The sequence below is a fragment of the Leuresthes tenuis genome, unplaced genomic scaffold, assembly GCF_036924035.1.
Source record: "Leuresthes tenuis unplaced genomic scaffold, fLeuTen1.0.hap1 SCAF_15, whole genome shotgun sequence".
NCBI lineage: Eukaryota > Metazoa > Chordata > Actinopteri > Atheriniformes > Atherinopsidae > Leuresthes > Leuresthes tenuis.
The window spans coordinates 20,551,876-20,574,537 of NW_027325369.1; the positions used below are offsets into that span (position 1 = coordinate 20,551,876).

General features: G+C 42.4%; 4 protein-coding genes across 4 annotated transcripts in view; 2 read left to right on the forward strand and 2 right to left on the reverse strand.

Moving 5' to 3' along the window:
* Nucleotides 1–22,662, forward strand: part of tmem234 (transmembrane protein 234) — a 109,150-nt gene that overhangs the window by 9,457 nt on the left and 77,031 nt on the right. The gene's annotated exons all lie outside the window — the stretch shown is intronic.
* On the reverse strand, nucleotides 151–2,335 carry iqcc (IQ motif containing C). Its single transcript, XM_072365379.1, has 5 exons — nucleotides 2,254–2,335; nucleotides 1,879–2,022; nucleotides 1,486–1,792; nucleotides 740–861; nucleotides 151–365 (listed from the first exon to the last, which is right to left on the reverse strand). The coding sequence occupies exons 1-5, from the start codon at nucleotides 2,293–2,295 to the stop codon at nucleotides 330–332; spliced, it is 651 nt and encodes a 216-aa protein (XP_072221480.1). The 5' UTR covers nucleotides 2,296–2,335; the 3' UTR covers nucleotides 151–329.
* fancm (FA complementation group M) overlaps nucleotides 2,573–22,662 on the forward strand; it is a 34,388-nt gene continuing 14,298 nt past the window's right edge. The window contains exons 1-9 of the mRNA XM_072365543.1: nucleotides 2,573–3,329; nucleotides 3,420–3,592; nucleotides 3,818–3,895; nucleotides 4,000–4,158; nucleotides 20,718–20,849; nucleotides 21,380–21,512; nucleotides 21,635–21,727; nucleotides 21,892–21,996; nucleotides 22,470–22,633. Of these exons, the coding sequence (XP_072221644.1) occupies nucleotides 2,642–3,329; nucleotides 3,420–3,592; nucleotides 3,818–3,895; nucleotides 4,000–4,158; nucleotides 20,718–20,849; nucleotides 21,380–21,512; nucleotides 21,635–21,727; nucleotides 21,892–21,996; nucleotides 22,470–22,633 (1,725 nt within the window). The 5' untranslated portion in view covers nucleotides 2,573–2,641. The remainder of the gene's footprint in view (nucleotides 3,330–3,419; nucleotides 3,593–3,817; nucleotides 3,896–3,999; nucleotides 4,159–20,717; nucleotides 20,850–21,379; nucleotides 21,513–21,634; nucleotides 21,728–21,891; nucleotides 21,997–22,469; nucleotides 22,634–22,662) is intronic.
* On the reverse strand, nucleotides 6,150–16,698 carry soul3 (heme-binding protein soul3). The gene is made up of 5 exons (XM_072365109.1): nucleotides 16,057–16,698; nucleotides 9,586–9,680; nucleotides 8,678–8,819; nucleotides 8,379–8,562; nucleotides 6,150–8,291 (listed from the first exon to the last, which is right to left on the reverse strand). Exons 1-5 carry the CDS (start codon nucleotides 16,301–16,303, stop codon nucleotides 8,120–8,122), a joined length of 840 nt encoding a protein of 279 aa, XP_072221210.1. The 5' UTR covers nucleotides 16,304–16,698; the 3' UTR covers nucleotides 6,150–8,119.

Sequence of the window (22,662 nt, forward strand, 5' to 3'; positions counted from 1 at the left end):
GATCCGGATGGGAAAAATCCAGGTTGATACACACTACATTGGGTTTAGAACCTCTTCTAACCTATTTTCTGCACAACCATAAACTCAAAAAATGACCAGTGAAAACACAAAGAAGAATATGTAGAAAAATAATTTATTCATTTTCACATTTGAAAAAACATACAAAATCTACACTTTATACAGACAACTTAATATATAACATGATCAATACAATGTGAGAGTAAATAATTTCCTGCTTTTGTGCATGTTCTTCCCACACCGATGGTATTTGAGAGCTCCATTGACGGACCACAGTTCTATATTAAGTCCAGGTCACATGATTTACCCCGTCAGGTTACAGTTAGTCCGTCCTTTAGTGATAAGTACTGTACAAGGGCAAGAAAGACAGGGAAAGCCCACATTAAAGCAATCACTCTGTGCTATAATCAAATGTCTGGATGATCAAATTCTCAATGCAAGCTGACAGATCTACAAAATGTTTTGGATTATATGATCAAGAGGTTTTACTTTACATTTGGTGATCGTCATGCATATTGTTTCAAATTTTGGCAAATATACAACCGGAGTTTAAAGAGTGCTTCATGGAAATGATAATACGGGATTCATGAGAACACCAGATGTGTTAGAGATGCATGAAAGGATTCGAAATCAGCCCTGTAGTTGTTTTTTTTTCAGCAATAGCCATTTGATGCAGAGAAAATATATGGAAGCGCTACGTCTCCTTATTCGTGGGTCCTACCTTTTTCCTGCTGTCAATGGCCTGCTGCAGCCAGAGCAGCTCCATGGTCAGTGCGTTTCTATGGCGACGCAGTGCCTCCGGGGTACGAGGCACCTCCTGTGCCAAGCAGTACTGCCGACGACCTGAAGGAACGATTGCAAAATGGTTCATGAGACCTCCTCTTTTAAGATTTAGTTTAACATTCTTAATCTATATTTCCAATTAATTTTTTTCTTTTGCTCCTTAACGAAGGGAAAACCAAGTTCCATCACCCCATATCTGAGGTTTCACATCTTTCTGCTTTTCAGCGTCATATGACAGCTCACTGCACGAATAAAACACAAAAGTGGGCACAATGAAGAGAAATGTCTGTGGGGTCTTGGAAAATGTGATGACCCACTTATTAGATACTTAATCTTTGGCTGCGAAAAAAAAAAACCCCAAAGCTGAAGCCATGAACATCAGAAATTCTGTCTGATGTCAGGCGTACACAGGATACCTCAACGTGACACACCTGTCACTCACTAGAGCAAAATGTATATTTTGTTTATCAAATATAGGAAATTCAGCACCTCCAAGAGTCCTTAACTTGTAATAAATTGTGTTCAGATTGTGTCAGATGGACCTCACTTGCAGGCTAGTTACTTAAAGAGGGAGAACAGTTGAAGTATTCTTGTATCCGATAGCAAAAAGTTGTCCCATGGCATGTTTGAAGATGAACATCCTGCAGTGTGAACACTGGACTAAATTTAGTCTACAGCACTTACCTTTGTGAGAGTTACTGTTCATGTCCAGCTCCAAACTGCTCCAGATGGTGGAGGACCTCCCTGTGCTCTCCATCGTCCCTACATCTGTATCTCCGGTGCTCTGTCTCTGCTCCCCTCCAGCCCCTCTTACGGGGCTGATGCGTAAACAGTCTCCTGAATCATCTCTCTCTGCCTCTTTTCTCTTTAACAGACCACAAAGACCTCCTGTCTCCTCGGATGAGGGTGTTGAGCTCTGGGGAGCATCGACGCCTCGTCCTGGCTCTGATTGTTTGCTAGTAGAGCTGCACGGACGAATACACGGGCCGCCCTGATAAGGCACGGAGCACGGACGTGAGAAAAGGCGGTTTTAAACCACAACTCTTATAAATGCAACTGTTACACACAGTTACTCACTGTGTCTGTGAAGTGGGGAATGGAGATGACCGTCTCAGTCCACTTTAAAAGTGTCAGGCTCCCGTCAATCTCCTTTACAATTTCCTCAAAGTCCTCACGCGCACGTCGAACCGCGCTCCTCATTAGGTATCCGCGTGCACATGCCTGTCGATGGGAGGAGAGTAACAATACTAACAGTATCAAGTACAGTTACTGAAGGTGGCGTATGTTACGTCGGTGCTAATGACTAGCCGACGCAAGCTGTTGTTTCCCAGAGTTAGCAAAGTAGCTAAAGAGCCAAAAAAAACCAAAACATTGGTTACAAATTACTGCAGGTATTAAGACGCAACATGCCATTCTCCTAAGTGAAAGCACATGATGGGAAACGATTGTTACCTGAAAATGTGTGATTATCCTTTCCCATTTGCTTATTTCCATTGCTATGGTTACGTGACTGCGCCTCCACAGAGAGCGGGAGTTGAACTCAATTTTTATTTAGTTCCGGTGTCAAACTCAAAAGATTAAAAGTATGCCTTTGTGAAATCTGCCTCAAAAGCATATAATTTCAACTTTTAACCACGATGTGACTTCATAGTAAACCGTGCTGTAAATAATAAAAAAAATGTTTAAAGTAAATCCTACTGTATTTAACCGTTGTTATCAATGTGGTGATATATTTTGAAAAAGCGTTAGCGGAAGTAGCCTTCTGTTTGGGTTCAGTCGCAATGTTGCTGCTAGACACATGGCACTGTTTCATTAAAGTTTGACGCCACGACTAAAGAAAATGAGTGGCAGTTCGAATCAGAGAACTTTGTTCCAGACTTGGGGTGCCTCCGTGGCCCAAAACAAAGCTGCTCAGCCGACAAAAGAGGCTAAAAAGACCGCTGGAGTGCGCACACCGACTTCAAGCAACATTGCCCAGGTCGCCAGAATACATCCTCCTCGAAATCCTCTATGGACAGAAATTGGTCAAGAATCTACGTATTTATCAAGTGACCCAGTGAGGACAGAGGACGTCATACCTGAGGATGAAGACGACGACTTGATGGTGGTCGCTGTTTATGAAGCAGAACAGAGCCTGCAACTTGAAAATGCTAACTTTCAAGATGACAACCATGCCCAAGCAGAAAACCCAGCTCTTCCTCCTACCCCAGGAGGTGGGCAGATATATCCAGACTTTCCTGGCTTTGACAGCTCCTCAGCTAAGGTATGGATCTATCCCACCAACTATCCCATTAGGGAGTACCAGCTGAAGATCTCAGAGGCCGCCCTGTTTCAGAACACACTTGTGTGTCTACCTACTGGTCTCGGGAAAACTTTCATTGCATCTGTGGTCATGTACAACTTCTACCGGTGGTATCCATCGGGGAAGATTGTGTTCATGGCACCCACCAAGCCTCTAGTGGCCCAGCAGATCGAGGCCTGTTATAAAGTGATGGGCATCCCCCAGGCACACATGGCTGAGCTGACAGGTAACAAACCCATGATACAAAAAGCCACGACACTCATTCAACCCTTACACAGACACAATGTTAACGAGGCACCAATTCACTGATTCATAGGCAGCACAGCAGCAAAGCAGAGGCAAGAGGTGTGGCGATCCAAGCGTGTCTTCTTCCTCACCCCTCAGGTCATGGTGAATGATCTGTCCAGAGACACCTGCCCAGCCAAGCAGGTCAAGTGTGTGGTGATCGATGAGGCTCACAAGGCCTTGGGCAACCACGCCTACTGTCAGGTACAGAAACCTTTCGGGTACTGTTATCCCATAGATGCAAAATTAAAATCTAGTCACCTGTTTTCTTTTTCTTTTACGTAACTTTACTTAGACCACATGGATTATACCATGATAAATGACTTCAGGGACCTGCTTATTTTCTGCGTTCTGACATACTAAGTTTATCAAACGATGCCAATGTAGCGGTAACGGTGTCACAAAATTGGGCCTCTATCTCTTCCTCAGGTGACAAGACAGCTCTGCAGCCAGACTCTGCAGTTCCGCATCCTGGCTCTCAGTGCCACTCCAGGAGGAGATGCGAAAGTGAGAAGAATGCATTTCTGCGTGGAAAAAAATGTGAAATATCTAAAGATATAATGTCCACGCGACTGTTCTCACATCTCTCCTCCTTTACGTCATGCTTGCAGTCGGTGCAGTCGGTGATATCCAATCTGCTCATCTCCCACATTGAGCTGCGTTCAGAGGAGAGCCCAGACATCCGGGCTCATTCCCACCAGCGAAGTTTGGATAAAATGGTGGTTCCTCTTGGCGAGGCCCTTTCTGCTCAGCAGACGCGCTACCTGCAGGTAGGCCAATGCGGTCATTTGTTACACGCCCTGTCTCCTCCTACGGATTAATTCACTTAGAATACCAATTTTTCTTAGAGATACGAGTGAAAAGTCAAAGGTTGGAAACTGAAGGGGGTACCTGCACAGGAAAAAGTTGTTTTTTTCTTTTTAATTTCCGATTTGGGGATTTTATAAATTGACACTAAATCATTCAGAGAAGATGTATTCTTTTAAATTTAGCCCTATCCTCACGCTTAGCAGTCGTCATCCATTCACTGCAAATATATCCTTATATACTGTGGCAAATATGCAAGCATCTTGTTGCTTTCACAAGCACAATATTCTGCCATGTTTGGCAGCTTTTTACATGTAATTCCAATTTGAGTCACCGAATCAGTCTCTGTCTTTCCTTAAACCACGAGAGGTATGTTTGGAGCGCTGCTGCCACCTTGTGGGTCATCGTTGGCTTGCCTCTGTTGTGAAACCTCCTCAGATGCAAGTCTATCAGCATCACGTCTCTCTCCTGGCTGCTTGGCTCTTTCTGGGTCAGTTGATATCAAAAAGGATTGATTTGTCTTGAAAGCATCATCCTGTCACACTTGGCGGTCGAGCTTTTGGTGTTGGTGGACTGAACGATTGGGGATTATTAACGGACCCTACCTGCTGTCTCCTTGTCACGGGTCGGCTCACTGTCTGTGTGTACTGTTTTGTAACTGTGCAGCTACACTTCATTTGTTTCGGCCGGCTGCACAGCTGGAACGTGACACCTGCATTTGGAAGGTTTTGACCTGTTGTGTTCCAGCTTTGTTAGATCTTCCTTTTTTCTTTTAGTTCCGTCCTCTCTGATTCTCTTCATATTTTGGTAATAATAGGGAAGAGTAACCTCCTTTTTGTTCGTTCTTTTTTTTTTTTTTTTAAACTATATTAACTGCCCCATCATTATTACCCCCGACTGGAGGACGTTTGCAACCTGCTTGTTAGCCTCCATTTCCCTCCGAGGAGAAATGGGGTAACACTTTATTCACTGTAACATGAGCATTACCGCAGTCATGCAGGCAGAATTCAATCACTTTTGAGCAAATCAGAAAAATGAACCAGTCATGCAGACAGGGCAGGCAGTTTTACTTCAGTTATATGGGTTTTTCCCTTCAGTTTTTGACCCATTTTTTTTTCAGCCCATATTCATCTTGATTACCCCTGAAGTAGCCTCCTCTTTTTTCTTTTTTTAAATTTGCGCCTCTGCATTGTGGTTTGGATTAAGCACGGATGGAGGCTTCATAGACAGAGAGCGTATTGTCAGCGAACATCTAGGCCACTGTGGTGCTGAGTTATTGGTCACAGGGTTTGCACTTTTAATGCAGAGGTGGAAACCTTTTGGGGGGGGATTCTTGGCTTAAATTCTGATTTTTGAGGAGGAAAAACAATTTGTCCAAAAAGGCCTGTTTCACTCAAGTTTTTCTTGGGGTGTCATCTGTTTACCTTTTTGTTTTTATTCGCTCAATGAAAACATTTGCATCTTCAGTCTGTCTTGGTGTTTGTGTCCCTGTTGCGAGGGCTTATTGTGTTACTATGCTCCAGTAACTCGGCACCAGCTCCTCTTGTGGAGTGGATTATGCTATACATTTGCAAACTAGGTTGGGCGTGGCGTTTTGGTTCGATCCCATAAAAGGAAGGAGTAGACCTTTGGGGGTTTTCTGTAGTGACAGTAGTCGCTGGATGGTGGAAACGCAGACGACACGATCTCATACTCGTTTTGTTTCCACCGTCATGTTGAGTGTGAAGGTGACTCGTTTCTTTCATATAAAGTCTTTTGCACTTGTTCTGCAGGATGTGGTTCAGGCCGTCTTTGGAGAGGGACAGGAGCGATTTCCCCGCGTAGCTTTTACAGTTTTCAAATCATTTCTTTTCAAAATCGAGGCGGCTTTGAGAACCACCGAGCACACACCCAAGATCATTCAAAGCTGCCGCCGTTTGTGGAAATGAGTCCGGTGAAACTTAACGCTGCAACATTTCAAAAGACGGGAGACGAGCACGTTTTTATTGAACAAAGAAAACCACAGTAGCATTTGTTTGTTGCACTTGAATTTTCACAGTACATCACACTCTTGCAAAATATTAAAATTAGATTTGAAAAAAAAAAAAAAAAAAGGAAGGAAAACAAAGTAATAGTCAGGCTCTGAAATGGAAAACCAACCTAAGAGTGTTACGGCTTTGCAAGTGTTTGCACGCTTCAAAGCTGCTATCATTTAATTCAAAATGTATTCTTTGGACTCGGATGTGTTGTCATCTGAACTGCTTTACATTAACACCGAGGAACCTCCTTACCCAATACATTTCTATTCTTTTAGAAAATTCGCCAATTTTCTTCGACTTGGGGCTTGGGTTTTTATTTTCCAACAGGTTTCTACAGCTGTCTGCCTTATTATTCCATAGACACTCCTGTCATGGTTTAAAAAAAAAAAAAAAAAAAATCCTCATAGGGATGATTTTAACTTGTTCACTTCCAGTTATCCCAGCAGTACATATTCAGAGCAGAATCATATCAACAACTTGTTTCTTTCGATGGATCCCATTGGTACGTTTAATTTGAAAACTTAAGCGTTAACATCTGACTTTATAAATCTGACTTTATAAATTCTTCATCATAGATGATAAAACCCGAACAGCTTCAACTAAAACGAAAGAGTTGTTTTTTCTTTTTTCATATTTTAAACACACAATTTTAGTCACGGTCGACAATCTCTGCGCTATTTCTTCTTTTCTGCTTGCATTGTCTCTACTCGGCAGCAGTAGTGTTTGCAGTACATTAGTGAACGCTAACTAACACCGACACAGAGTAGCAAGAAGAAAGAGCATGACGAAGAGGTACACTGGTAAATACTGTGTACGAACGAGTGCTGAAACACCAGGAATGCATTACTTTGCATCCCAAGAGAAGAGAATGTATAGAATCTATTGTACTTTTTGATTGTCATTCAGCAGTATAATCAGTGAGTTTTCAGCATTTGGTCTGTAGAAGTGTGATGCCTTGTAGCTTTACATTCATCCACAAGCACATGAACCTACTATGTTCATAGGTGCTTGTTTTCTAAATTAGTGTGACCTGTCTTGTCGCGCTTATTTATGTTTGAGGCCACTAGTTCTGGTGTGGGTAACGTCTATTGGACACTGGGCTGTGGGGAACTCTGCATATACCCTTCCCTACATCATCAGCAACTAAACACACCCATTGATTGGGTTAGGCTAGTGGCCCAGAAACTGGCTTCTTGATTATTGGTCTTGGAATGAATATTGCACTTCCTGTTGAAACAAAACATGCAGCGTGAAAAGCTTTGCAATCTTCAAATCTGGGGTTAAATTAAAGAGTTGGGGCCATGGCGACAGAGCTGAAATCACTTGCAGGATGATGGCGTCCCTCACGTGACGAGACATTGCAGTTGTGCAACAAACGGAAAAGGGGAGCACAGTAAGGCTGCATGTCCACTGGGAGTCTGTTTCCACCTGGATGGACAGGCTGATTTAGAACGTCCCTGACGCCACTTGTCGTCATGTTTATAGAGTGCGAACAATCGAAACTATGTAAAGTTTTTAACAAGAGGGCACAGTGTACAGAAAAGGTTTTGAGCCACTCAAAGCAGGAGGTGAAAACGATGCTCCCCCATAGCATCTGGTTTGTGTTCATGAGACTATGGCAGTGGAAAGGTTCGGTTCAGTTCTGGTGAAACGAAACGCAGATAGTTTTAAAATTAACAGAAAGGAAAGTCACTGAGCAAAAGACACAAAAATAAGGGCTGAGCATTATTTTTTTTTTTTACTTCTTCTAAAATCAAAACACCGGCTCTGGAGTGTGCTAGGCTGCTGGTCGTTTCAGGTAGAGATGGGGACTGAAGATGATGTTGCACCTGAGGCTGTGGCTGAGCTGGGGCAGTGTTAAGAGTTTATGAGGCTCAAAAGTCACTGGCAGGAGGCCGCGTGTCCGTCAGCGTTGCTCAAGGAACCAGAGCTCATTCTGACGGTTGCTGTGAGCAGGGTTGGTGTAGCCGGCCACAATGAATGAGTCGTTGACACACACACCTGGAGAGTCCAGCAGCTCAGCCATGGCGGTGATCTGATCCATGATGGTCACTTCATTAGTTGGACCAGTGAAGGCCCTGGAAGACGAAGGAAAAGGAGTAAATAGGAGGCCACACATTTTAATGTTAGAAAAGTTCAAGTGCGATTTCTCTTGAAGTTCTGACCTTGTGTAAACTGTAGCGGCAGGCCAGACCTCTATGACTATCTCGTTGTCAAGAGGTTGTGGAGGCTGGGCCTGATGCTCAGCAGGAAGGTAGTACGCCACAGTGACATCATGGGAGATCACAGAATGGTTCTCATCTGTGCGCACCACCGTCACAATGGGGAGCGTCATGCCAAGGTAGTTGCCTAGGAAGTAAAATAAAACAACTGTCACGTTACAATGTTTAAAACATCTGCCAATCAAGGCAGAGACTCAAAAACACCAGAACTGGATCAAATGCTCCTTTGTTTTCGGACTCACCGATGGCGTTCTGCTGGCAGATGTATCTCATTATCCGCATAAAACCATAGCAGATGCTCTGTTCGTATGTTTCCTCGCGCATCGTTATACAAGCCCAGTGGCTCTTTTCATAGTGCCGTTTCTCATATAGCAGCTCCCCACACTGAAAAAGACCAGGCAGAGGTATGACCCAAAGCAGAGGTGGAGCACAAGTGCCTACCGCAGACGGTTGAACTCAAAACTACATCTGAAGCCAAATTGTGAGGAAAATGTATTTTCTGAGGCTGCCAGTACAAACATTGGTATCTTTTATGTAAAATAAGCTGTAGAATAACCCGGATTTATTTGTAAAAAAAATTTTACGTGCTGAAAACAATCCCCAGCTGCTGTTTTTGACATTTTCTTTTACTGTAACACTGTCTTAAACTGTGTCCCCTGCGGTTCAGGTGTATGACCAAACCGAGGCTGGCATGATGTCGCCATTTTATAAGACCCTAAAAACTGCTCTAAGAATAGGTTGCTACCATTGTCCTTTTGTTTAACTGGAGTCCTCAGCCAAGCTCTAATGAACTAATTAACTCAAGTTAAACCAATTAACCCTCATTATTTATACGGTCCCCAAAGGAGTTCAGCTTGAGTGACCCGATCATTGTGCCGGAAATAAATAGCTGACCCATACACACACAGAGGATTTGTACATGACGGCGGATCAATAGTGACACTGTTCGTGTTCTACATTTCATGTTTTTATGCGTTTATTCATTTTTATTTCACATGTGTAATTCAAGGCTTCTAACCAGGTCACTAATTTTATAGCCTTTGCCTTTTATATGTAGAGAATGGAAAAAAAAGTAGAAATAAGACAAGGTTAGATTTGAATCTGATCGAGAAAAAAGAAAAGAAAAAACTCAAAAAAATCCGACTGATACCTTCTCTTTGCGTGCGAGGAGCGTAAAAGGGACGTGTTCTCTGTGACTGCGTCCTTGGTTGTTGCTGCTTAGCTGTTGAATGGGCTCTGCCATATCTGTCAAACAGACAAACGTTAGCTGGAATGTTGTTCCATGTATGTGTTGACACAAGTGGACAAACCTGCATAAGATGGACACACACAACCTTAAACATTGTTTGTTTTTTTTCCTCCATATGTAAAGCAAAGTCGAGGAGGAGAAACTTGTTGTTTTGGGCCTGTATGTTAAGGAAATATCCAATATAATTTGTATTATTCATAATCAAACGTACAGTAATCTGCACACCTCCTCTTTCTTTTCACACACACACATCATCAATTTTTCAGCAGGCAATTATAAAACCCAATTTGTGCCCAAGCACAAGAAGGCAAACTTGGAAATGGACGAGTCTGCAAGAAAATTAGAACAGCGATCAAACCAAAAGGTTCCACACAACATGCCCGTGATGCCAGAATAAACTGTGGCATTATGTTCAGTTGTCAAGCTGTCAAATGCAGGGCACTCATGGTGGACGCATTCCACTCACATTATTTCTTTCGGTGCCATGGAGGACAACTGGGTCAGAGGGATCTGTGGCATTTAGGCGATCAATCATTTGACAAACAAAGCTGTGGGCTGGGATTCTCTAAGTGAGGCGGACAGGAAGGACTTTTCAGCAGTGTGATTTTAATCAGACGATCCGATGAAATTTGAAGTTACGATTCAAGAGAAGCTGGGCACACACGACGGCCTTTCTACGACCGACCGACTTATCAGCCCAGCTATTGAAAGGGTCCTCCACAAATATAGGAATGTACTGCATTTGCACAGGAGTAAACTCAGCAGTTTCTATAGCAGCCACTCAGTAAGGATGCAGAACTGCAAACACAGTCAACCCACACACCTGTTTTTACACCGGAGCTCTTGTAACATCCCAGTTCCTGTACTGCAACACCTCTGAAACTACACTTCAGTGTTAACATTTGCTTAGCATTAGAATAAATATGACACAGGAAAATCGAGCCTGGGATACGGGCCGAATAACTTTGTCATGTCTCTTTCCATTCAGGTCCCAGTCAATGTGACGTGCGAGCGAGACTTAGGAAAGAAGTAGGAAAACTATATGCAAAGTAGTTCAACATAACCTGTTTATCCACTTAAAGGAGTTTACCAAGTAGCTAAATGTGGAAACTGAAATGTTTTGAGACCGAAGCATGTTTTGGTTTTACATTACGTCAGCCTTCAGTAAGATGGACCCGCAACAATTTTATATCGGGGACGGTTTTTAATACAACACCACACTCCTTACCATCTGCACTCGTTAAGTTTAAATGTGTCAACTGTGTTACATCAACACGTAGTTACCGTGGTACTCGTAATAAATTGGCAAAAATCGCCGTTTTGCGAATGAAAGACGCACAACCAAGTCAAAAAAATGTCACCACTGTCATAACAGATTAGTGGGGCTGAGGGATAAACATAAAAGAGAGTGTGGTGCTGTTTAATGGGCTAACCAGTTATTGCGGTGTTTTACTGTTAATATGCGGGCAAACTAGGACAAAGTTATTTTTTGTTTATCAGGCGTGCCGTTTGCCCAAGGTGAAGTTCCAAAAACAAAAAAGAAACCCACACTGAGGGCTTACAGTGGCTCTTTGATAGCGCTTTTGGCCTGAATCTTTGAAACAATAAATTCCATCTTGTTTACAAGCTAGAAGCCCTTAAAGTATCCGCATGAGTTGATAATATCTGCTCCTGTGACCTCATTTTTCCAACAGACGACTCGTACTGACCGACTTTGTCTCGGCACATAAACCATAATGTCTGTGAAAGCGGTTTTCACACGCAAAAACTAGACACGTTCAGGAGAATTAGCGTGTTCTCCCGTCTTTTTCCCTGCAGTTGCTCCTCGCAACGGGAGGCCGGAGATGGGCCCTCGCAGCTGAAAATGTGAGATACAGGAATTACGCGCTGGAAATCGCCGTTTTCTTTTCAAGCCACTGAGGACTGCAGATGGGGCTCATTATTGTGTTGAAACGGGGGCTGCATGCATCTGTGCACACCCAGCGGGGAGCGGACAAGCGCTCACCGGCGCACAGCAAAAGCTCCCAAATATGTCCCGGCGCGCTCTTACATTTTCTCATCTGCTGATTTTTTGTGAGATTGTTTTTTACAAGGGGGATTGAGTGGAAAATTTCCGCGAGAAGTTCGAAAGCCAACGTCACGGACGTCTGCGTTCCCTCATGCCACGACTCTGGCACATCTTTAGAACGTTTCAGGGCTCCAGTGCGCATGTGAAAGCAGCTTATAGGACTTACAAACAAGGCCAGAAGGATAAACCGCAAGACTCAAAAGAAATAAAATAGTAAGGACAGATCTTAAGAGCACCTCTTACCACGCGTACCAAGACCAGTACCTCTGATATCTTTTTACAGCACGGAACTGTAAAAGCAGCTTCTGATGCAAAGCAGGATGCGTTGTGAGATAATCAGATCCAGGTATTGCACGGAACTGTACGACTCTGGGGGCAGGAATGATGTCCATAATGATTACTTGTGTTGTTTTGGAGCAGAAAACGGCCCCAGCATGCCCACGCTCTCACAGCGAATTACTTGCTCCATCCTCACATGATCTTGTTCAGATATTATCTGGACTATACACTCTGGAGCTGGTAGGGTAAAAAAAAAACAACAAAAAAAACAAAAAAAAAACTGCACACAATCTGATCTGATACGCAAATTTATGATCTCACATTCAGAGCCTCTGTGTGGTGTCCGGAAAATATCAAGCAAGCGTGAAAAGGTGGTGGTGGTGGGAGTAAAGAAGTTTACTGTGACTTTGGCCTGTGTCCTTAGCTGCAGTGTAGCAAGGCCACAACCTCAGTACCAGCACACGCAAGGTAGCTAATCCTCTCTGAGACAGAAAGCCCCAGCAAGTGATTTTTGTTTTAAGCCCTCAATTAGTGCCATGGGTCTGAGGGCAGAGGGAGGAGGATGTGCCAGTCTCAGTTACTGGATTCCCAGTGGGTTGCTTCAGTGCTTTTACAGACATATGAAACGAGCAACAGGTGGCAACATGTGGAGAGTGCTTGATGCGAGGCTGGATTTTTGCCTCCATGTTAGACTAACACAGAGGCTAAGTAGCAATTTGAGCATTATATGTATGCAATGGCGTCTGCTGTTAGAACCACCAAAACTATACCCGGCAGAGGGATTCTATGCCAACCCGTTGAGTTTCTCTTTGTTCCTGAAAGTCGACGTTACTGTAGCTCACTTCAGTTTAATGGACACCTGGACCAAAGGAGTGGAAATGTCCCCGATTCCAAAGATGCATCTTAACGTGCGTTGTTAGGTTACGCTGAACTGCCCTATGAAAACACAAGTCATTCTTATGCGTTTACATAAGAAGAAGTTACATGTAGCTTCAACAAGGCGCTTTCAACGTTGTCTTTCAACTACGTCACTCAAGTAGAGGCAACTTCCACAGCTATGGAATTTACCAAGGTCAAGAACTCTAGCGTCCTCCCATATGTTAAGATCACGGAGCAGCAGTGGAAACATCCACCACAAACATCTACACTAGCACTCTGCAGCCAAACTAAAGTCCAGGTAAACTGAGCAAAGCTAGCCATCCCGTGTGATTTGTGAACTTATGTTGCAACTTTGCATTTAACAACATGTCACACTGACACTAAAAAGACATCTGTCTGTCTGTATATTTCTTATATTTTTTTCCCACCCCTAACTTGAAGATTTAAGACACTAAATGGCGTCATTACCTACATCAAACCATTAAAAGGAGAATCATGATAAAATCGAAAGCCAAAAAAAAACAAAAAAAACAGCCAAATAAATGTTGAACGGCATTAAGTGCTACTAAAAGAACTGCAGTGTACAGAGGAGGAATGGCATCGGTACAGTCTTGCCAGATTAGTCTGTAGTTGGATTGTAAATCTAACGCACACAAAAGCATCACCTTTGAGCAAAGGACTATGCTGCTTAGACGAGACATACCAAGCAGACCAGTTGTACTTGTTGCAGTCTGTTGCCATGTGTCTGTAAGAAAGCAACAAGTGAGGCAACAGGTTTGCTAATGCGTCGGGTCTGCCACAGACTGTCAGTCTAACATGAAAAAAAAGACTATGGTTTTGTTTTAAACAAAAAGTTGTGTATCTGATGCGTGTTTTGAAAACAGCATTTTGTAACTAAAGCAGGAATTAAAATGTGGAAAGTCTGGCTTATTTCAATAGGTCCATTGTTCTGCTCTGTGTATCCAAGATCTGTGATTAGCAGTGATTTGGAAGGCTCAGAGATCAAGTCCACTGTTGTTGTCCCCCTGGCAAACACAACATCTGGCTGAAATTGAACTCCAATAACTAGAGATTAATATTGAAATTTGCTACTTTTACAGCACAAGAGTTTGACAGCTGAGACGATCGCAGCAAATGAGACATGAATGAAATCATTACGCATCACAGTGAAATATTTGCAATATTCGGGAGCAAAAACAGTCCAAGACTTCTTCATATTTAATACAAAGACATTTCATGGTAAATAGAGAGGACAGAGTGTTTAAAAACACATGTCTGCATTTTTTTGTTGCTGTACTGGTGCCGCCTGGGGGACTTTTTTTACTGCAGCATTGAACACTCCCGACCACATTCCATAAACTTGCCATTTACTCATAAACACAAAGACATAGACAATCAACTCTGTCCCAGAGGTGAGGAGGGTTGAACAAGCATACAAATTTGTTCATCTGTCATCTTTCTGCCCATGTAGTCAAGTGAATAGAAGAAAGACGCAAAAAGACTCCCCTACTTTTCATGTTGCGTGCAATTTTAACACCGCTGTGTTCTATGTCCTAAAGTTACTGATCTGGTCGGTTTGAAATGAAAATCTTTGGTTGGAAATATGCAAAACACCATATTGTAAATAGCAGTGACTGTAAATCAAGTCTGTTATCACGGGAACTGCGTCCTCTGTCAGCTTTACTCTACATATTCCAGACTTGTTGGCTTACTGTATGGAAATTAGCTTAATAAAAGGCAAAATGGAGGGTATAATTTGACTCAATTTCCATTTTTACACTCCTCAACTGCCTACATTCATTACTTTGTCAGGTGCTCATGTTGAACCAAAGGTACGAGGAAAAAAAAAAATCCAGATTATTAAAGTTTAATTAACAGTGCGAGTGGTATTTGCTTGTCTAATTTGTTAACTATCCTTTGCATTCCTCAGCAAAACAAAGCGGCTCTTCGTCTGATGAAACCAACAAGGCCTTTATAATGATTATTTTTATTTATTTATTTTTCCTTTCTTCAAAGCTTACGTTCCAAGAATTTTCAGAGAATTGTCTTAACCGTTCACCTCAAGAGAGGCAACGTGCGTGACAAAGATGACGGATGCGCGGGTGTCATAAAGTTTTTCCGTCTTTTTGCTTAACCCAGCTCTTTGTTGCTGAACAAAATGCAGGATAAATGTGTATTTTGTTTCACCACACGCTTTCTTTGGAGCTTTAATCTGCAAGAAAACAAATTCTAGCTAATTTAGAGCACTGTTAACCGTTATTGCTGTGGTTTTAGGCCATACTCGGAAAGTAAAACCACTACTTTGTTAGTACAGTCTTATTATATTTTTGATTATTCATACTGGCAAAAACTGTCTCTAATATAGTTTTTTTTTTTTATCTTTGAGGCGGTAGCTAACATATTAGAATTTAGTACTTATTGCTTTCAGTGTAACATAGGTGGACTTATCACTACTGCTCACAGTATCAGCAGGGGACAAAAGGTCATTTAACTGTGGGCCAAAGAAGTACATCTGTATACAGAAATGCTGGAAGATACTTATTTAATGCATACAGTTCAAAATCAACATTTACAGTACGATGATATTATATTTACACACTTCTAGTCATTAAAACAGCAGGTAATAAACTCTAAAACAGGCTCATCTTAACTAATATCCCTCCAGTTATCCTTAGAGGTCCTATGACCCCATTGCAGACACACAAATGTGTGTGTACTTAATGTTCTAATGCAGCATTGTGCTCCTTTAAATTATAACCTATCGGCATGATAGGCGATTGACTTCTTTGTTTCATTAGCTCCAGTTATTTGTGTCTTGCATTTACTTTTTAAATAACTAGTTAAAACACATGGTTGCCTGAAGCGGAGGGAATGTCCTGGCTCGAACTAGTTGGTGGATGTGCCTCATAGGAAACTAGGTCAGTGTACATGGTGGAAACCCTTGATAAAGTTGAGTACCCTCACTTTAGTGAAACAAGTCGTTTTTAGTTTTTTTTTTTTCCTCTTTTAACTTGTCTGTACATCCAAAGAAGTTAAGGCTCCCAAACTTACTTTTGATCAGCCAAGAAAACAAAGTAAGCTGCCGTGTTAAGTTGATCTATTTTTTTCTTTCCGTATTTATCATATTCTTGGTTTACATTTGTTACCTTGGGAAACTTCCACTTGGTGTCCCCTTGCTACCTCCTGCCAGTAATGTAGCAGTCGGTCGGAATTTTCTTCTTCCTCCATGGTTTCTCCTTCCTCTTCGAGGCTGCCATTACCCGAGTCTGATAGCTGGTCCTCGGAGAAAGACTCCAGGTCCTCCAGTGTGATCATCCCGTGTCGGTCGATGCCTCCGCCGTCACCGCCGCCGCCTCCACCGCCTCCACTCATCTGGCAGCCGCCACGGTCCATTTCTCTTCGTCAAACTAGCAAGTGCCTATAGAGGGAATAGGCCTGGATACGGTTAACCTAAAGTGAAAGGAATAAACTAACAAATCGTTGCTGAATTGACGCTTCGTTGAAGTTCCAGGGTTTTTTTTTTTTGTTTGTTTTTCCCCGTACCGCGGTGCTCAGCTTGTCCGGATTAGGACAACCGCTACTTTCTGGTCAACAAACCAGGCACTACTAATCTCTGCCCGACGCGTTCAGCCATATTTGCTCTTCATGTCTCATGTCTGACTTGGACGAGCCATAGTCCTGAGCTGAGCACGCTTTAAATTGGCTGAAACCTAAGAATAGTGGACGTCTTCGTCGCTCGTGCAGGGCTGCGTGACGCTGCGGTGCTGAAGGTGAATGCGATGTTTATGAGGGCGGGCCAGGGCGACACGTGACGCTGCGGGCTCTCACAATACCCGCCTCCTCGCGCTGACCGAGATAATAAATACCCCGAGACCCCATAGCCGAGCACTAGCACTTCATACAAAAGTTAAAGCTGAGAGTCTAAGTTGACGCATTTGATAAAGGGTTTAATCTGTCACGTAAAATGAGTTTAAAGGATCCAGTTTCCAAGTTTGTTTTTACTTTTTCCGTCCAAGTCCAGGTGCTCATTAGGCCATTTCATGCTTAATGCAACTATTTTCATTGTCAGAGGCTTGAAGAAATGGTGACGAGAGGCCTTCCGGTGTTTCTGCTTCTCAGTATTGCATTTGTAAGAATATGTATAGAAAACAAAAAAAGAAGGCATCGTTTAAACTGTTAATTCCTGTTTTTTATGTACTATTTTTCATCAAATTTTGGTGGATGATGAATTATTTTGAAAGTCCCTTGGAAGAAGATTATAAACAAACTTGAACTCGATCACTAGGGGACAGCCTAGGCAGGATTTCCTCTGATCTGTGTCGCTCAACAGCCAGCCACCATGCTGTACCCTTCAGCTCGCACGTAGAGAACATTATATAATCCACTATAGTGTGTGTGTATGTATGTGGGAGTGTCTGTGTGTGCTCACACAGACACTGATACACACACACACACTGACAACACACCACAAGGAGGGGCTCCTCACAGCCCCCCCCCCTGCCTGGCTGCATCTACTACCACCAGGTTTCTCTTCAATTACTTTCAAGCGTGTTTGTTATGAATGGTCCCGGCTAAACCGAGAACGCACAACAGCACCGTTGCAGCAACAGTGGCCAGGTCCGTTTTTACATTTTGGAGTTACCACTGCAAATCAACTCGTACTGAAGTGTCTGTGACTCTAAGGCAAGCTTCGCAATGCAGGCACACGCACAGCATTAAACCACCCCCATTGTTGACATGCGTAAAGTGAGAGTTGAGCTTACTGTAGGCTCTGTTATTAATAGCTGCAACAGACAGGCTTTTTCACTCATTCCTCTCGTCACTTTGCTCCATTTCCCCTTAGCCAATCAGTTGCTTGGCCACACTGAGCATGCTCGCAGAGGCTATCTTTGCAAATGTTGTCGGTTGGCCCATCGCCATTCCTTACCTTTTTTTTCCTCCTCTCCTCTTGTTGTCAGTCTTACTAAAGTACATTTGTGCAAACTTTGTTTGTAAAAAAACTGAAAAAGCTTTCTTAACATCTATTAGTCCCAATAGTTTTAAAGTTCTTGAAACACATAAGTGTAAAAGAGTGGCTCGTGACACCTCTTTACCAACATATGTGGAAATATTTGTACTTTAGACTTTTTTTCTTCTGTAAAGCAAGTTAAAAGCAACGACTTGAGGCGTAATTGTAATTTCAAAATATTTCATCAGTCGATTACTTTATAGAAATGGTAATTCAAACAATGCTGGTAGACGAAGGCCAAAGCTGATTGCTATAAGTGAGCGCAAGCACACATGATGTGATAAAAGTATGTCATAGATTTGAATCAGCAGAAAGCAAATAGGACAGCGTCACTGGAATCGTAGTTAGAGGATCACAGTTTCCCTTGTGCACATTTTGTTGTTTCACTTTACATTCCGACCAGGCAAAAACAGTGACCTCACTAATCTTAGTCTGTGTAATCTCATAATCTGAACCTGACCGCTGTGTACACATTTCCACATTGAGCTCCACCTGTCTGTCAACAGACTTTTAGAGAGCAGGGGAAGGGGCGCTGTAGCCAGACCCTGGCAATTTCTCCCAGTATATGGGAGCAAGTCAGTTTTGACAGTACAAAGATGAATGGTTGTCTCTGTAACCCCCCCCAAAAAATATGAAAAGGGAAAGCATTGATTGACATATTCCTTCCATTTATTTGTTAGATAAAAGTGAAAAGACTATAAAAAAAGAAGAATATATGCTCAACTAGGATTTGACAGCAAAAGGTTTCAAAGAAGTTGGAACAGGGGTCCATCACCTCCTCTTTTAACAGCACTTTAAGTATTTGGCAAGAGAGGACACCAGTAGTTTTTATAACCAGCTAAATGATGTCAATGGATGACAGGTCAAGGTAGCACCCAGACTTCTTTTTTTTTTTTTTTTATCACTAGTCCGTTATTGTCTTGCTGAAATGAGGACGTTCTTTTCCAAAAAGAGACATCACTGGACGCTTGAAGGGAGTGATGACAGTTTTCATATCTGTGACCCAGGTGGAACTGTTGCAGGCACGCATCCATGCTGTCAAGAGAGGCTAAAATCAACCAGATCCATTAATGGAGTGGTTGATGTCAGACCTCAGAATAACCACAGATAGCACATGATGTAAATGATCACTGCAGTGAATCAGCGATGAAGAGGCAGTGACTTATGTGTTAGCAGGTAGGTACAAACAGTGTTTGATTATGTAAACAAACATACAGATAATGTGCCATCACTATATTCTATGAAGCACAACAGAATCACTTATTGCCACCTGCATATCCTGCACTAAGAACCTGAGAGCTGATGTGTTTTGCTCTGGCAGAATATGTATGCATACCTGTTTTGATGGGTGCAGCTGTACAGGGTTAATGCCCCTTTTTGTTTAAAAATTCTCCACACAATCTTTATTGGGAACAACCCAGTGCACATGCCCTCTTCCTTTGCAGGCACGTTTTTTTTAATGTGCTCAGAATGGGGTTTTGCATGGTCTTGTTTTGTTGGAGTGGAATATTTGCACGGGGGGTCCCTACTTTACTTTTAAATGGAGAAATCTTTCTATGATTGCCGGGACTTTTACCGTAGCTTCAAACTCTTTCTGATTTGTGGTTGTTAGTCGTAAAGTAGAAAATAAAAGTCCATGCTTTTATCAATACACTGAAGATAATTCTTGCCATGCTTTCTGATAATCTATTCGAAATATGTACTATAGTTTTTTTCACAAGGTGACCGTAAATGTTCTATATTTTAAGCGCGAGCGGTAACAAATTGGTTAAAGGGAGGGGGTAAAAAAATCCGTCTTTGGTTGAAGATATCCTTATCTCCGCTTCATGTTATGTTATCTGAGCTATAACCTTCTGTACACTCTCGGGATCTGCTTCAAACCAGATCCACGCGATTGTAAAGCACACATTAAACCAGATGGCCTGTCCTTACAGTTATGAGAGAACATTTACTATAAGCTGTCTATGTTTTTGAAAGGTCAGTCGAGTTATGAGTAATTTAACCCTGTGCTTTTGTCTTCTTAAGCCACTCGATTCACATTCGCATTTCGCCTCAGAGATGCAGGCTGAGGTTTAGGGAAAATAGGCCAAATCTTCTAAATCTTTATTATTTTTTTTTTATTGTTGTGCATTACTTAATTTCTACCTCTTTCGGTAAGAGCGGTAATTGCCAAGGTTGTTGGAATATAAAAGGTGTGTCGAGGCAGACACTTGAATACATACAGTTCCTTTTTCCGCTGACTCATGCGAACATGAAATCGTGGCTGCAGATCTATATTTTGAAAAAACAACTTCTTTGTATCGAATTCATTCGTGTAAATGATGTTACCCCGTCATTTTCGCCTTTTCATTTTGTCGATTGTGATGCTTGAATACCCCAGAGCCAGTAAATTGCCTGTCATTTGTTACAAAACTTCGTTTTTACACACCAATTCACCTCAATGGGGAAACCGACTTCCTCTTCTAGGTTAGTCTTTTATTCTGTTCAGTTTGCAGAGCAGCAGTTCCACACAGCTAAAATTGAAGTGATAATGATGCGGCCTCTCATCGTCTGCAGTTGTGAAAAGGCCGCCTCCATCTGTTTTCCCCCATTATCTGGAAATGAGGACAGGGGAAAGGTCCAACACAATTTGGTTTTTATTAGGAAATAACACTTTGATTCAGTCTGTACAAGTCTGCCTAGAAGTAGAGGTAACATCTGTTTACCTCAGAGTGGCCTGAAAAGGTGTGTGTGTGAGTGTGTGTGTGGATCAACACAATGCAAGCAAGTCAAAAATATGTTTCTTACTCGTCTTGCCAGGTGCTGGAGAAGTTCATGTCTCGTCTTGTTCAGAACCGGGTGATGGCCCACAAGGACCTGCGGACTCTCAGCAAATACCAGCTCATTCTCGCGAGGGATCAGTTCCGCAAGAATCCGCCGCCGCATATCAAGGCATGGACTTTCAGGAAAGATTGAATAAGATGCACAACCTTATGTAATCAGTGTCACTCATTTCTAAGATATATGGAGCCTCGAAAGTCATATTGTGCAGGTAGATATACAGGTTGAGAAGAATTCCCGAAGACGTAAATTGTTCCTTAGTTTAATAGTTAAAACGGCGGCAGTCCGTATTTTTGTTATAACAATATACTGCATGACAAACAGAAATATGTCCCTTGTGATGAACCTGTGGAGAATTGTCAGCATTGCTTCTACAGAGTTTCAGCTAACTTATTTAGACACTTTTTAAGTAAACCTTCTAATGCACATAGAAGCGAAGCAACAGCATCCTCTACCAGGGCCAACGTCTTTATTTTAACCTCAACAATGACTGCATTCAAAGGCAGTAGGATTTCTCACAATTTGTCCACTGGATTTATTTAACATCCGTACCTTCCAGCGTGACGGAATATTTGAGTCACACTCTTACAATTGGTCTTGAATTGATCTCATGGTCTTACACGCCGTCATGCTCACCGCAGGGTCCGCAGCAGGGAATGCTGGAAGGCGACTTTGCCCTATGCATCAGCCTGTACCATGGCTACGAGCTGCTGATGCAGATGGGCCTCAGATCGCTCTTCTATTACGTCCAGGGAATCATGGATGGATCCAGAGGTCAGTGTCCTTGTCGGCAGGTTTAAGACTTATTTTATTGCCCTCTCAGTAATATGTGATGTCCAAATGTCCCCGGAAGCATGTATATATGTTGTGAGGAAGGTGTGCTTTGTTTGGCTCAGAGATGTCCAGGGCCAAGAATGAACTCCAGAGGACACCCACGTTTATGGATCTTTACCATGACATGGAAACGATGTTTGTGAAGCCACCTGCTGGTACATGATTTAATTTATAACCATACAACACAACTAATGAGTTTTGAAGTCATCCAGTGTAGCAATTGTTTCTCTATCTTTTTATTAAATTTTTTTTGTTGTTGCAAAAATACAGAATTTCTGTCAATAGATGAAAGAATGCCTCTGTTATGACTGTTTTCTAGGTCCAGATGAGCCATTCATTTACAGCCACCCCAAACTGGAGAAACTGGAGGAGGTGGTGTTACAGCATTTCAGAGTGTGGGCTGAGAGCTCAGCAGAAAATAATGGTGATTTTCTTATTATAGCCGCTGTACGCTGTGACTCATACATGGAATGATTGTTCTAGCTTAAAACTGAAATCTATCAGTCTCTTCTAACTGGATCGGAGGAGGCAGTCGACCACAATCCGGGAGTTGTTTGATTTAATGCTGGCGTCAACAGACTTCATTAGAATTTTATTATGCGATGCTAATAGTTTCTAAAAAAAAAAAAAAAATTGTCCTGGTGAATTTAGGGTGCCACGGGGTCCATAAAGTGTTTGCAACTTATGCAACAATTTGCAAGCTTAAACCTGGAAGCAAAAACCAAAATAAACTAGGTTGAGAAACTTTGAAGTGTAGAAGTTTAGAAGGAGAGTTTAGAGAGCAAAGCTTTCCAGCATGTAAATTCAAAGGGCCTACTGTGCATCAGTGTGTCGTAGGAATTTTTAATCAGTCAGTTTCTCCTCCGTCTCATTAATGTCCCTGTTTAGGCCCTCAAGGAGTAAACACACGTGTGATGATCTTTTCCTCGTTTCGGGAGAGCGTGCAGGAGATCGCGGCCATGTTGAACCGCCACTCTCCGCTGATCAGGGTCATGACCTTTATGGGCCAAGCCTCGGCTGGGAAGGGGGTCAAAGGCTTCACCCAAAAGGAACAGCTGGAGGTGAAAAGTGTTGCTCTCTTTTTAATGCA